General features: G+C 27.8%; 1 protein-coding gene across 1 annotated transcript; it reads left to right on the forward strand.

Moving 5' to 3' along the window:
- Positions 1-204: 204 nt before the first annotated feature.
- Positions 205-11,498, forward strand: LOC106685666 (uncharacterized). Its single transcript, XM_014428476.2, has 4 exons — positions 205-566; positions 1,999-2,128; positions 4,695-4,919; positions 11,266-11,498. The coding sequence occupies exons 1-4, from the start codon at positions 389-391 to the stop codon at positions 11,384-11,386; spliced, it is 654 nt and encodes a 217-aa protein (XP_014283962.1). The 5' UTR covers positions 205-388; the 3' UTR covers positions 11,387-11,498.
- Positions 11,499-12,611: the final 1,113 nt, after the last annotated feature.

A 12,611-nucleotide genomic window follows, 5' to 3' on the forward strand; every position in this document is an offset into this window, starting at 1 on the left:
AATTAATTCAGCTATTAATAATAAAATTCAACTATTAATTAATAATAATTAATTATTAAAGTTTTTTAACACACTTAGTACTACGGATTATAAGGTTAACTGGGTGCTTTTCTTCTTCATGAGTGAATCACAAAAACGTAACAATTTTTTAGTTTCTCTCAAATCAATGAACGTAATTTTTTTTCACACAGGTGTTATCATTTATTTAAAAAAAAAACATAGAACACATGAAAAAAGGGACTAAAATGGGTACAAATTATAATTGAAAAAGCTATGAAAAAACCACAACTCAAAATTATAAGTAAATTGTCATAACACAAAAGGTAGTAAAGAAAAATAGTCCAGACTCACTAACTTCAATAGGGCATGAACAACTAACAGGATAGAAATGGCCTTCGACACAAAGAAGTTTATCAAAGAGGTAGAAAAGAAAGGGGTGCTGTGGAAGGCGCCTGCACTAGGACAATCCAAAATACACGAATTCAGACAGAAGGCGTGGGAAGAGATCGGAGAGGCGATGTTTTCTAATTGGAATACAACGAATCAGGTCACCAGAGAAGCTAGAAGTAAGTTAAACCTAAGAGTAACAGGTTAACGATATTATGGTTTATAAAACAAACCAGGTGATTGACTGAGAAATGACCTTAGGCCTAAATTATACACCAAAATTAATTTAGAGCCCACATAATAAGCAAAATAATAACCCTTAAGTTTACTTTCCATTCTTACCAGTTTAACATCAGACAGACCTCTAAGCCACTATTATTCTCTATGTCTTTCTTGGGCTATAGATTTCAAGGTTACAACCCTCTCTAACAAGAAATAGGGGACAAAAAATATGAGCCAAGAGGATCAGGGAAAGTAAATTTAATAATTTTGTAAATTTGTAAATAGGTGTATAAAAAGTCATTAATTGGGTAACATAAAGTACATTAAAATACATTAAAAAAATTTTGTATATTGAAAAAACCCTCACTTTTAGAAATTGTGTAAGGAACTAAAAGTAGTCGGTAACAGGGACGTTGCAAGTGAGGGATATCACCTCTCCAGTAATTTGGAAACTAAAAAAGAAGAGCCATTGGAGATTTGAAAACCTCCAAATGTTTAAAAAAAAAAAAGGTTACCAAAATTTAAAACCAATATTAATACCTCTGCAGTATAAGGATTTAATAGATGTAGTGTGTTCAAACATAAAATCATCCTAATGTGTCAACATTCGCGACAGCTATATAAAAAGTTCAAATCCAAAAGAGTTAGAAAAAGGGGTGTCCAAAGGGGGAAGAGGAGGTTAATGCTCAAGAAAATTGTTTACATCAAAATTTGTTAGTAGCACACATTTTTACAGGGTTATAAATATTTTGAAGAAACTAAAATTTTGGAACTTTGTTTTAGGGAGAGTTTCAAACCAGAGAACAAGGAAAAAAAACAATTAACACACATATACTTATATTATATAAATGAAGAACAAAATATATAGATCCATTATTATGGTATAATTTTGGAGAACAACAAAATTTCTTAGCAGGGGATATGAGCCATTATCATTGAGAGGGGAGTACTCCTGGTAGGAAAAATTAAAATATGTTAATAGAGATAAGAAATAGGAACGCAAAATTGTTGAAAAATTAAAAAATTCGGGTCCCACTTCCTCCTTAACAAATTTTTATGAAGCAACATTGCGAGGACAGCCAATCTAATACTATATATAAAAAACAACAAATAAATACTAGAGAGCCCTGAATTAAGATGAGAACAATACCTCATGGAACACACAACAAGAAAATTATATCTGGGAATACCAGAGCGTGCTGTGTGATGATGTTTCTGAAGTAGATAAAAAAATATTTGAAATTTCACTCACATATTCTTAACTGCAAATAATTCAAGACCACCAGTAGAAAGAAATCACACATAAATTAGAGACGTTGACAAATATTTAAGATAAACTATTAACAGATTTTTTTTTTGTAAAATATTATAAAATAATCTTTATTTCAGTAAGGGAGATGCGACTTCTCTGGAAAAATATTGAAACCAAATTCTATCATGATTTCAAGCATGGTCTTTTAGAAGGAAAGAAAGGAAAAAAATACAAAGAAATATTGTCCTTTCTCCTTCTAGCGGGAGGGTAAGTGTTTCTTTTTTAATAAAAATAATAATAATTTAAAATATTAATGATTTCAATATCATAAATTTTTCGGACCAATGTCATGACACAAAATTACTAAGACTAATTTACAATAATTATTAAACAATTTAAATTTTATTGATTAATAAAACTATAATAAAAGTCAAATGCATAATTCTGTAACCATTCGCTTCATAAAATCAAGGAAAGAAGACCAAGTTTACAACTAAATTACTTTTAAGTATGATTGGAAAAAATTCCTGTAGAACAGATATAAAAACTTAAGTATATTTTCATTTTTTTACCAAGACTATACAATTGATGCAGTAAATATCATTAAAAAGTAAATATTGATATATTTAAGAGGTACGCCTCTTGAAGTTTATTTTATTCCACAAAAATCTAAAATTTTTCACTTGAAGCTCCACATCCTTAAAACTACCTACAGCAAAAAAAAATCATAACTTTATTATTGAAAGTAAAATAAATTCTCTAAAATATGAGCCTGAATAGAATTCTTTATGTTCAGTGATTCCTGAGAAATGATTTTTCATAAACCAAACGTTCTTTGCAAACATCGAGAAATCAATATCTTGTGAATATATTTTGGCAAATATCATGAAAACTACAATCCCTTAGAAAATACTAATTATAAACTACTTTATAATATATTTCAACTAGCTTCAATTTAAGTACTAATATACATGTCTATCTAATAGTTCCTGAGATAGTTTATCACAAACCAAAAGTTTTGTCTGAACAACTAGAAATCTAACTTTTGTGAATTTATATTGGAAAACATCATGTAAACTGCTATTGCTATGAAAACACTAATTACGAACTTCTTTATAGTACATTCAACCAGCTTTTATTAGATTGCTAATAGACATCTATTTGTGCAATAATTCCTGAGATATAGTTTTCCACCAAAAAATTCACTAAATATTGATTTTTCATTATTCCGTTATTAAATTATTATTTCTTTTAAAAAAGTGTATTTTAGGAACTATTGAACATAAATAACTACTAGGACTCATATTTTAGCGAATTTACTCGACATTAAATGATGCTCTATTAGGTTTTTTAGTTTTGATGTTAGCTTTATAGATATGGAGCACCAAATAAAAAATTAACTCTTTTAAACGTTTTGAAACAGCCACCATTTTTTATTACCCCCTAACAATGGTTGGCAGGGTCATCAATTTTTACTATAAATCATAATTAATTTCATTAAAGTAACCAAAAATGAGGGTGAAATGACTGGTTTTATCTCCTCCAGGCTCTTGGACTAAGTGGAGACCTCTATCTAAATTAATCCAAGTAGATGGAATAGATTAATACTCTACTTAGAGTGAGAAGGATAAGATTTAATTTGTGGCTATACAATGAAATAAAAAAAAAATTCACATAATTGGACCAGACTCTGCTTCTGGTTTGAGTGTATTAGAGCAGTGATACAAGTAAACAATTGGCATGTGTTCTTAAAAGTTATTGAAGTATATACATGATGAAAAACAAGAAAGAAAAAAAAAGAAAAGAATGTAGGATACAAATATTAAATTTGAAACACAATATTAAAACCATATTCAATTTATAAATAGATAATGGGGTCTCATTGGAAAATTGTGAAAATTAAATATTCTGCCCAATGCCCATATTTCAAGAGTCTAATTTACATTAGTTTGATTAATTACTCAAAACAAGGAGAAGGAAAATCCTAATAACAGCTGTCATACTAAAAAGAAAAATCCTTTTATTACTAGGACAGTTGAATTGTTATAAATAAATATTGAAGTGTAGATAGTTGACCGTAGATTAATGATTGGAGAAGTTTGTCAGGGGGTGCGGTTAGCAAAGAACAACATAAATAAACAAAACCATAGATAAATATGGTTTTGTTTATTTATGTTGTTCTTTGCTGACCACACCCCCCGACAAACTTCTCCAATCATAAATAAATATTCTTTTTCATTTTTGCATTTGAGAACAAATATAACAAATTAATTGATATGAAATAAAATAACCTTTATTTATGCAATATAAGGTTGCTATATTGTCTCTTAAGCTGTGATACTTTGTAAAAATGATTATTACCATTTAAAAAAATAAACACATCATTCTAAAGACATCTTGAAAGAATCATTACACGCATGATGATTTGTGTGACTAGCTCGATTGGAAAGTGGGTTTTGTGAGTTCCAACCATTTTTCCCAAACATTTCCATTCCTAGCTACTTTCTGCTCGAGAGGTACTAGCACAAACTTCATGCTTTATTATCTGTGAAAATTACATTTTTAACCCTTTTTCTTCCTCAACTAAATAGTATTGTTGTATTAACAAAAAATTTTCTAATGCATTATTTCCATTGAATAAAATTATAAATCAACAAGTTCTGTCCTCTTAGTAGCCAATTATTATGTTCTAATGATGTATTATAAATTAAAATAGGATTCCTATTTTAATTATCCATCTTGATTACACTAAACAACATTATTTATTTTAAAATAAATACCATTTATTCATTTATCTTAAAAAGAAATATTCACAGCTAAAGTTGATTTCTAGTGATCGCCAAGTGGAACTATCATCATCTAAGGGCAAAGAGAAACAAAGTGGTAAGGTGGAGAAACCAAAAGAGGTACCTATATTGTTAAAGAAGTCCAAACTAGTGAAGAAAAGAGGAGAAAAGGGAATTGAATTGCTACCAGTTATGTCAGATGAACTAAATGACGAGGAAGATAATGAAGAAGACTCAGCATTCTTCAAGTCAATGTTGCCTGTTCTCAAGAGGTAAGTCAGAAAGCAATTATTATTCATAAAATAAAATACTGCTACAGTTATCTTAAAAACCAATAGCCACTTGCTTGAAATAAGCTTTCATGCTCTTTTTTTAAAAAATATTTTGTACCTTTGGAGAAACAAAGACGTAAGTTCAAATTTTGCATTTAATGATTTGGTATATCATAATTCTTGGCATAAATGCCATATTATTTCTAGAAGTAGACTCTATTTGCCATAAACAAGGAAAATTCATGACACTCTTCTTTTCAAATCCTTGGATTATATGGCAGATATATCTTTGTGGGATTGCTGCTTCTGTTCCTCTTCTGCTCATGCAGTAAGGGCAGAATGGTCGATTGTATCGGGTTGATAATAAAGTGGGTAAGTATAGAACTATGTAAATATAAATGGCATTTATGTATGATGACATCATCATTTATTAGGAATGACAATGACGAAACTACATATGCATGCGTCAAAAAAATTATAAAAATTTTAGGAAACCAACCATTTTTTTTTAAAACAATGAAAATTTTAGGGAAATAAGAGTGTAAATTATACTCGTTCAACTGCCTTAATAAAAGGTGGTTATGAAAACAAAATTATAAATGGTAAAATATACACATTAATAAAAAATACAGATGGTAATATTTTCGTTTTCTGAACAATCTGTATCCCATATTTTGCCAGTCACTATTTTACAAGCTTTAAATAATGGAACTGAATAATTCATGAATTTCCACTCATGTCTTTGTTTCTCCAAGACTCAATTTGTAAATATCCAGAGTAAATGTTTTTACAATATCATAAAATTTCAATTCTTAATTACTTTTAGTAAATTGAAGGTATCGTAGTGGCTGAGAGTGTTATAGCATCTCACCCACAGCATTGATTCAAATATGGCCTCAGTGGATTGACTTTTATTTTGTTAAAAACCCAAACATTCAATTTTGACCTTCACACACAAGCTGCTATAAATTGATAATATTTAGGATAAAGCATTCCTTATATCCTACTTGAAATAAAAAGAGACCATAAGCCAAATAAACAATTAAACTTACTACAGCAGTCCAATCAGATGGTTTTCATTATTAGTAGTAGCTGTTGAATTGTTATATTTTGTGTTTAGTACTGTTGTATGAATTAGTATGCTTTTACTTTTTTTTTTTTAATTTTTTAGGAAATATTCTCCTTATTAAATTTGAAATAACCTCTCTTTCATGACTTTTCCTCTTGTCTTTTATCATTGGTTCTTTGCTTTCTGTCTATTATTAATGAGTTTCAAAGAATCCAGTGAAGCCAAAAACTTCAACCTACAATAAATATCAGTTATCATGTTTTACTACTGAGTGCCTCATTTATTTGGCATGGATGAGTAGGTGAGAGTCGGTATTGAGACAAAGAAAAAGGAAAGTTACAAAAACTGTCACAGAGACTAATAAAAATATTGCTTTACTTTTTATTGATTAAAATGGAGGAAGTTTATGAATCTTAGAATTGTCTAGCATTATTTCACCTATGAGCTCCACAATCCTGGAGAATGAAAAATGCTTCAAGAAAAAAACTAGGGTTGGAGAGTTTTTTTATAATTATGTGAAAATTACAGAAATTTCTACAATTTTTTGGATTTTTTTCCCTGCAAAAACCATTTTCCCTCAAAGATTAGTTTCTCTCAAAACTTTTGATATGAATTCACTAAAAACACATGGGGTAATGTTTAATATCAGTTAGAAAATATGAGATGAAATGATAATTTGGATTTTTAAAATGGGTAATTAATACTTAGGCATTTTATAGAAATAGCTAACATAAATTATTTGTTATTTTTTTCAAAAATGCATTAGTCACATATGATTATATATTCTTTATATTAAATTTAATGATCATTGGATGATGAATATTAGCATGAATTGTGTTTTAAACAAAGATTATTTATTTAATAAAAAACATAATATTTTAATTCATAACTTATTTTATAAACCAACACTATGAGTAGTAAAAAGTCTTTTGGTTTTACTATAATTGGATCATTAGTTTCAATTATCTGATTTTTATAATTTTAAGAAATGATTTATTTTTTTAAAATAAATAATTTAATTTCTATCCCTTTTAATCTCAACACATTTTATTTTTCTTATAAGTCCAACGTTTCAGCCAATCCGGCCATCCTCAGGGACAATTTACTTAATACAATTTTGGAATTATATGATTTAAAAACTCTAACTCCATGCAGGCTATTCTGCCCAGGTCAAAACAACAATTTCTAATTAGTCAATATTCACATTAAAACCAAAATTAAAATCATTTATCACAGTCACTAAAACTTTATCACAACAACCACACTTTACCACAAAAATTGTTGTGATAAAGTTTTAACAAATAGTGACTGTGATTAAAGATTTTAATTTTGGTTTTAATGTGAGTATTGACTAATTAGAAATTGTTGTTTTGACCTGGGCAGAATAGCCTGCATGGAGTTAGAGTTTTTAAATCATATAATTCCAAAATTGTATTGGGTAGATTGTCTCTGAGGATGGCGGAATTAGCCAAAACATCGGACTTAAAAGAAAAATAAAATGTGTTGAGACTAAAATGATAGAAATTAAATCATTTATTTTTAAAAAATTTACCAGTCTCAAGAAAGTGTTTAAGGTTATAAATTATAGAAATGATTTATATTAAATACCTTACATTATACTGTATTTGCATATTATATATAATGCAAAAACCCATTCAAGAAAGTCGGACATGGGAAGAATAGGACTCCTCCCTCTCTCCCAATAATTTGAAAAACAAAAAAAGTTGAAAAATTCAAAATTTAAGAACCTGCTTCAAACTGTTAAAATTAAATAAGTAATCAGTAGAAAAGTTAAGAAATATGGATTTATAGATATAATGTTGTTTGAACAGAAAAAAAAAAAAAATTGTCTTCAAGTATTACCAATTGAAACAGGTAAGTGATAAGTCCAAACTCGAAATAGTTATATAAATTTGAATATTTCATTATAAAGTTGGAAAAATTAAAACATTTTAACTTTTTTAAAAACATTTTAATATGGCTGAGAAATCTAGTCAAATTTATTGGATAATTCAAAATTCTGTGCCTTCAGCAACTAATTGTAACAAAGCTTACTTTACCCCCACCTCCAAGTTGGAGTGACATTTGTGTTACTGGACACAATACGCGAGAGATTCGGTACTCTATTAAGAATTTTACTGATATGATGTTGGCCGACTTCTAATCTTTTTGTTCTGTAAGTTTTACGTTACATTTAAGTTTATTATACTTTTCTATTTAATTAATTACTCGATGAAACAATATTCGAATAGCTGATTTAAAATTAAAACTTATATAAATGTCAATGAACATCCTCAAATAATAATTAGATTTATTGAAATATACCGCAAAATTACGCGAAGTGCTAATAAATATTTTTATGATTATCCCTTTTAGTGCCGAACAAGAAAATAACGAGGTTAACAGTGCTATTATCCTCTCCGTTGGCACTATTAAAGTTAAATAGGTACTCTTCATGTAGATAGACCACAGTTATATCGTCATGTATAGTTACTCCTTAACATAATAAATATTTTTAAATTAGCAAATAATCACTCACTGCGATGTAGAAGCTCGATCATTTTCTCCGAAGTTCCGCCAAACCATATCGTAGTTCAGTATCACCTCTCTGAAACAAAATGGTACATAAAGTGAGCGATTAGTTTAAGAAATACTTCTAGAAATAAGTAAAGAAAGACTTCTAGAAATAAATAAATTTATGTTACCTCGACTCTAATTCGTTCATTTATAAGAAAACTAAAATTAATAATTTAATTAGAAATTCATATTCATGGAAGGCGACTTCTATTATAGCTATATAACGGTAATAAATTTTTGTAAACTATCCCGAAACAACCGTAGATCTACATTGGGAATGAAATGAATCACAAATTAGTTAAGGCAAGAATAATATCACTTGCAACTTAACTTCAATATGTTAGACCAACAATTTTGTAACCGAAATCGACTACGTTTAGGAAACAAAAGCAAATTACAACTTTTATGAGATGGAAATATGTAATGTAATTAGAACGCACTATATAATGGCTGTTGGATCTCTAAACTTTCAGTTCTTTTGAGCCAAAGTGCACATTACTGCCAACATATTCCGATCAGTGTTAAAAAATAAAATGAAATTATACTATAACGTATTAGCTGAAATTGATATGTAATAAACATAGTTTAAAAAACTGATCAAATGGCTTTTAAAATTAATTATCCTTCCCTTTTTTTAAGAAAATTTGTTTTGTAATGATTTTGTATGAAATTGCCGAATGACACTTAAAGTTATGCCATTTGTTCTTTTTTTTTGTGATTGATATTAAATATAATGGAGTAATTAAATATAAATATATATTAAGAATACTAATTAATATTCATTATTCTACTATTATATTATCAGTATTTTTTGCCTCCACTGTATGATAGTAATTCATTAGAGTATGATGTTATCTAGTTTGCTCTATCATTAGCAGTTTTTGAAATATAGTAAAGTTGTTGATCAGACATTATTTTGATCATATTACATTGAAGTTTCTTCTCTCAATATTAAGTGAGTATTGCACTTACCACACTGAAATTGTCAAATCAATTTGTTTTCCTTTATCTACTTTTGCACTGAATATAATTAATTTTATTATTAAAATTATATGATCACTACTTTTATTAACATATACCATTAGTGAATTAATATTTAGTGTTAATACACAATAGTTATGTCCAGTTAAAAAAAAACAACCTTAAAATAGCCATCTCTCCCTTTGTAGAGTAAATAAAGAATGATGTACAGATTATGGTTGATATTGTAAGATGTTGTTGAACATTACATATATAATTTCACCAATATTTCTTTGTTTTTGAGTACTAAATGTAAAAATGTAATGTTCTCAGAAGGTTGATCACATTAATGTAGTAGGAAATAAATGCATGCATCTTGTATTTAATATGTGAATGTTCCGTATTTAAGACATGATTATAGATATGTTGATAAAGATCAAGAATGTTGCTCAAGAAAAGTGCTTAAGAATCGTAACCATTGCAAGTTAAATTATTATATTTAGAGAATCCACATTGTAATGCATCTAAAAAGATAAATTTTTAAAGTACCTCCCAAAGAGTATTACTTTGCTTTATAAGGAATACCATTGTTCCACTAACGTTAAAAGTTTTATATTGCTGAGAGTGGCATACCAATGTTGATAAAAGACAAAAGAGATAGGAGGGAAAGAGGATCATTATGCCTTTCATTGTGTGGTTGTCCATTTATTTATTTTAGTTGTGTAATGTAAGACTTATTTTAAAATAATCGTTCACTGTTGTGTATTTAAGGCTATTGATTGTTTTTTCTGTATGTTGTTGTAAATTATATTTTTGAGTATATTCTTATTTTTTGAAGAGCTTGTAGGTTATAAATGGCAGTGACAATTGTATTATTGTTTTTAATCCTTGTTTTATTTTAATCAATGAACTCTTAGTGTTATCATTTGCCTAAGAAATCTTGCTTTTATCTTTTTTATTTTGAGATAGAAGTTTTTGGCTACCTTTCACATAAAAAATAGCTCTATTGATAGGGTAAATAACTATCCTAAGCTATCACAGTGTCACTAATTTTTATCAAAATAATATAACCCTGGCACAATTAAAATTGAATTGGTGGCATTACTAGTGTTGTAGAATCCTATTTCTAATAGACATGAACATCTTGTGGGAAGTTGGTAACATTTTATTAAAGAGCATTTTACTTAATCAATTAATAATTAATTTTTTAAAAAATCATCACTAAGAAAAATTATCAACAAAAAATTTAATTTACCAAATACAAAAACATCAAAATATTCAACAAATTAAATACTTAACAGAATAGGAGTTGTAGAATGTCCTGAATTCATATGGATGGATTGAATTATTATTTAAAATGATAGTATAATTAAATACACATTCAAAAGTTTGCAATGGAAACCCTCAAAACACAGTGCATGCTATGTAAGTTCTATCTCTCCTAGGTAGTTGCACTGTACCTCATATCAGTTTATAAATTTCTTTAAGTAGTTTCTAAATTTTTTCCATGGTATGTTGTATCAGGTATTCAGCTTTTCTACAGATATATGTTTACCTACTTGAAATTTCATCCTCATACTTTAGGATAAAATGACTAAATATTCTATATATAAAATACATTTATTATTTTGAATACATAATTGACACATATCGTAATTGAAATATTATTTTATAATGAACTTAATTTTCATTTTTTAAATGGGTTTTTCTTTTCTTTTATTATTATTATTTTTTTTTAAGGCTCAATGAACAGCAAAGACTTGACTTCAGGCTTGAAGTATTACAGGCGTTAAAAAAAGTCAGGAATGGTTCAAAAATACAAAAACCTATCACAAGTCAGGTAACCAAGGCTAAGCAGTGATTTCAGAGTTACAAATGTTTTTTTGTGAAGTCAGCACTGTGTCTTTTATGATTGTATAGATAAAATAAAAGTCTCTATAACATCAATACATCAATAAAACTTTTAAATCAAATATTTATTATTAAAAATTTACTATCAATACTAATATTAGAGACCTGATTTTAATATGTATATTTAGTAAAAAAATAAGCTTATTTTTTACCAGATTGTTGAAATATATTTCTGAATATTGCAGTCTTGTGTTTAGTTTATTAATTAGTTGTGTCAGTATAGTGTATTAAGAGAAAATCTGGTGCGGTACATGTATCACATAACTTTCACTTATCACCATAATTACTCCTGTTTAAGTTATAACTATTTTTGAAAAAAAAAAAAAAAATTCTATTTCTCTATTGCTATAAAAATTCATATTTCAGGGTTCATTGAGGCAGAAATAACAAAAATAAATTTTGTCCCTGCCTAGAATACAAAAGTTTAACATAAGATAAGGAAGTTACAATGCAATCGGGAAAGATCTCGGCTTTTCCTGCTCAAATTGAATGTTTCTATCTTACCTTAGTTAGTGATAAAATTCTTTAATATTTTGTATTAATGTATTGTTTATTATTACTAGCAATGAGTGCTGTTTATTTTTTTTTTCAAACAAATAAAATTAAAGTACTTAAGACAATGATTTTTTAAAATTTAAATTTAAGACTTAGTAGACTGTTTCAATGAGGATAGGGCATATCTTATATTAAAGGACCCTTAATTGTACATCGACATACTGAGTTTAATCAGAATCGTTTTTTTACTCATACGCCTACATTTACCAACCAATGGAAATGTAAACAAATTCGTTAAGTTGAGGAAACCTGAAAAATTCCGTTTCCAAGGTTTTTATCAATTGAATTTTCATCCCATGTTCTTTTGTTTTGTTTTTTTATCTGAAACTACCCCACTACAAGACATAGGGAATTTTCCCCAGCAAGAATTATAATTACATGTTTCTATTCACATCAAGAGCTCATTTTCTGTTCAGTTTCAGATTATAGGCATCAAAGAAGATTAATTGTAGTATAATATGTGAGTGTTTCCTTATTCATCTGGCCAGGATATTTTGCTATAAAAACAGTAATTTCTTAGTTTTTCACCAATATGGTGCAGCATGTTTTTTATTGGTTAGTGTTTTGTTTATTTTGTTAAAGTATGTTATCCTCTCTCTACAATTACTTATTTATTAGTA

The sequence above is a fragment of the Halyomorpha halys genome, unplaced genomic scaffold (assembly GCF_000696795.3).
Source record: "Halyomorpha halys isolate HHAL.00 unplaced genomic scaffold, Hhal_1.1 Scaffold723.1, whole genome shotgun sequence".
Classification (NCBI taxonomy): domain Eukaryota; kingdom Metazoa; phylum Arthropoda; class Insecta; order Hemiptera; family Pentatomidae; genus Halyomorpha; species Halyomorpha halys.